Source organism: Hyaloscypha bicolor (genome assembly GCF_002865645.1).
Source record: "Hyaloscypha bicolor E unplaced genomic scaffold K444scaffold_165, whole genome shotgun sequence".
Lineage (NCBI taxonomy): Eukaryota > Fungi > Ascomycota > Leotiomycetes > Helotiales > Hyaloscyphaceae > Hyaloscypha > Hyaloscypha bicolor.
The window spans coordinates 989,222-992,070 of record NW_020194667.1 but is presented as its reverse complement, the minus strand read 5'-3'; the positions used below and the strand labels follow the sequence as shown (position 1 = coordinate 992,070).

Sequence of the window (2,849 nt, the reverse complement as noted above, 5' to 3'; positions counted from 1 at the left end):
AACTACTAATATTAGCTTCGCCACTCTCATTTATAATGGTTTACTATGGAAGCCTATGGAATAGCTCACTATGGAAGCTCAGGGAATGCTTACTAATATATATGAGTTATCTGATTTATAATATACTGGAGGAAATCGCCACCTACTAGTGAATATATAAGAACTATACTTTAGATTCCCTCCTCTCCTTTTTTTTTTTACTCTTTACTCTCCTGTATCTAGTCATTTTATAGATTATCAAACTCCAATATATCGATTTTCCATTAATAAATCAATTACTTTCTAATATCTACTCCGCGAGAAAAAATGCTTTAAATTATATAGCAAAACCATTAGCAAATTGGATCCTAATATTATTATTAGATAGCCTGGATTCAGAGGTATCTTTAGATACCGAATAATTGCTATATACCCTGTATTAATTCACCGTACGTATTATATAGATCTCGGTTTATTATTACTTATTTTTATATCTTAAATATTATGGCGCTATTATTCGTGAGTACTATTCTCCCCTTCCTAATTATTCCCTTGCTATTATTCACTTTATTGCTTCTTATAGTAGTAAGCCAGCCTCCATGTATATAATCTTTATTTGTGCCCTCCTGGACTCTCTGCCTTTTAGGTCTTCCCAAGTCGCCATCCCATACGCACTATTTACTAATTACCTCCTCCGTAACGACTACCTTCTCCGCAATAACCACCTCCTCCACGACGACCACCTCCTCTATACGAACCACACATTACCACACTGGTAGTACTGCCCTTCCTATATACCCAATAGCAATTTACCGCTTTTATTAGCGCCTTTATAATTATGGCTGCCGCCGAGAACCCCCCAGCTCCAGCTTCTACCGCTCTCGATAACATATATGATCCGGATAATATTGGCCTTCGTAATAGTCCGCTATTAAAACCGATAAGACCTACTCTTTAGCCTTTGCCGAGTCCGCCGCTAATAGTTCCTCTATCTCAAGGCGGCCCCAACTCCGGCCAGAGCCAAGGTAACACAGTACTAGTCTCCTTTATGGATAGTAGAAAACATCCCGATATTATATACTAGGCCGGGAATGAGCTTTTGGCCTCAATTAATAAAGGGGCGGCGGAGTCTATAAAGGGAACTAAGGTTATGGTAGAGAAGAAAGCCCAGTGTGGGCTCTGATAAATTATTGATCGTGATTATTGATTAGTAATTATTATTGGCTAATTAATTAATAAATAATCGATATTAATAATTATTATTAATAAAAGTGGGCCCCAGCTATTAAGCGAGCCCTATTACATAAACATCTCGCTTTCTAGTTTAATTATAAACCAATTAGTATTAAGATTAGTATAAAAGTAGACTATTATTACTATACTATTATGTTTCTATTTAATAGTCTATTATATAATATAGATAATATAATTATTACTAATACTATTAATGTAATAGGGCTCGCTTAATGGCTGGGCCCGCTTTTATTAATAATTCCATTAATAAAAGTGGGCCTAGCTAGCCATTAAGCGAGCCCATTAATAATTCCATTAATAATAGTGGGTCCCAGGGCCTTGGTAATACTACAGGGCCACTACAGGGCTACTACAGGGCCAATATGCTATATTTATAGGCCTTAGACCGCCTTTATAGTACTAAATCTATTAATAATAGTGGGTCCAGGGCCCTGGTAGTACTATAGGGCTACTACAGGGCCAATGCGCTATATTTATAGGCCTTATACCGCCTTTACTAAATCGGAATTCTGCTATAGTAAAGAAAAGGTAGTATGAGGCCTATAAATATAGCGCATTGGCCCTGTAGTGGCCCTGTAGTGGCCCTGTAGTATTGCCAAGGCCTTAGTTCGATAATTATCGTAATCGATAGTCGATTATTAATTATTAAAAAATTAGTGCGATTATCTAATCATCGCTTATTAAGCTTATCGGAGCCCATACTGAGAAAGCCATCGATCTTATAATACTCGTAACTAAAGCATTAAAGGCGTATAAAGTTATGGCCGCTTAAGGTACTTTATAATCGGCCCAGGATACATCTATAATCAAAAGTAGTACTCCAGACTTGGATACGTATCCTGCAGATAGGGAGGATATAAAGCTGACTACGATAGCTTCTCCTGCTAATAAACTACCACCTATTTATTAATATTCTCCAAAATCGGGCCTGTCTAATAGTACTAGAGCTAGTCTAGTCACTTTCCCATTAATCTCGGACTAACTTAGGGATCTTAACCGTCTTACTAAAGCTACTATAGCTGGCGTCTCAACCTTTTTATAATCTCTAATAAGAAGACTACCTCTACGACTTTTAGCTATCCCAGGTTAGCTCGGAATTCTTTATAGCTTTCTTTACTTCTTTATATAAAGGTTAATACGGATCTAGTATCTCTTGAATTCTTATACTAATGTTTACTTATTAAACCGACCTCACTACTATAGTATTAAAGAATGCCTCCGGAGTAAAGGTAGGAAAGGTTTCAAGAAAAAGAATAAGATAATTCGGTATGGTCTAATTTATAATTCGCCAGGTTATATCTATCCCTTTTATCTTAGTAAAGAATACCTATGGCCGGATAACCTTTAGAGATATAGTCTACTAACTTAATTAATTCATACCTTTATTATAATATATATATTATAGAAGCTATATTTATTATAACGGCCCTTTTACTAATAATATAGTTATAGACATATTAAAACACATTATATAGATAAAGATTAAGACGACCCTTAACTAAGAGAAGTAGTATTACAGAAGCCCGAGGAACCGAGCAGATCCAAGCGGTATAAAACAAGGACTTCCTAATTATCTCAAGTTTATTTAAATACAGAAATAGAGTTATAACTAGATA

At 35.7% G+C, this 2,849-nt stretch overlaps 1 protein-coding gene across 1 annotated transcript; it reads left to right on the top strand.

The window, feature by feature from the left end:
* Positions 1 to 2,380: 2,380 nt before the first annotated feature.
* Positions 2,381 to 2,581, top strand: K444DRAFT_542642 (uncharacterized protein; the record flags this gene model as incomplete). The annotated part of the gene is made up of 1 exon (XM_024875892.1): positions 2,381 to 2,581. A coding segment is annotated over one exon (201 nt), but the record flags the coding sequence as incomplete, so codon positions are not given.
* Between the last annotated feature and the right edge of the window lie 268 nt (positions 2,582 to 2,849).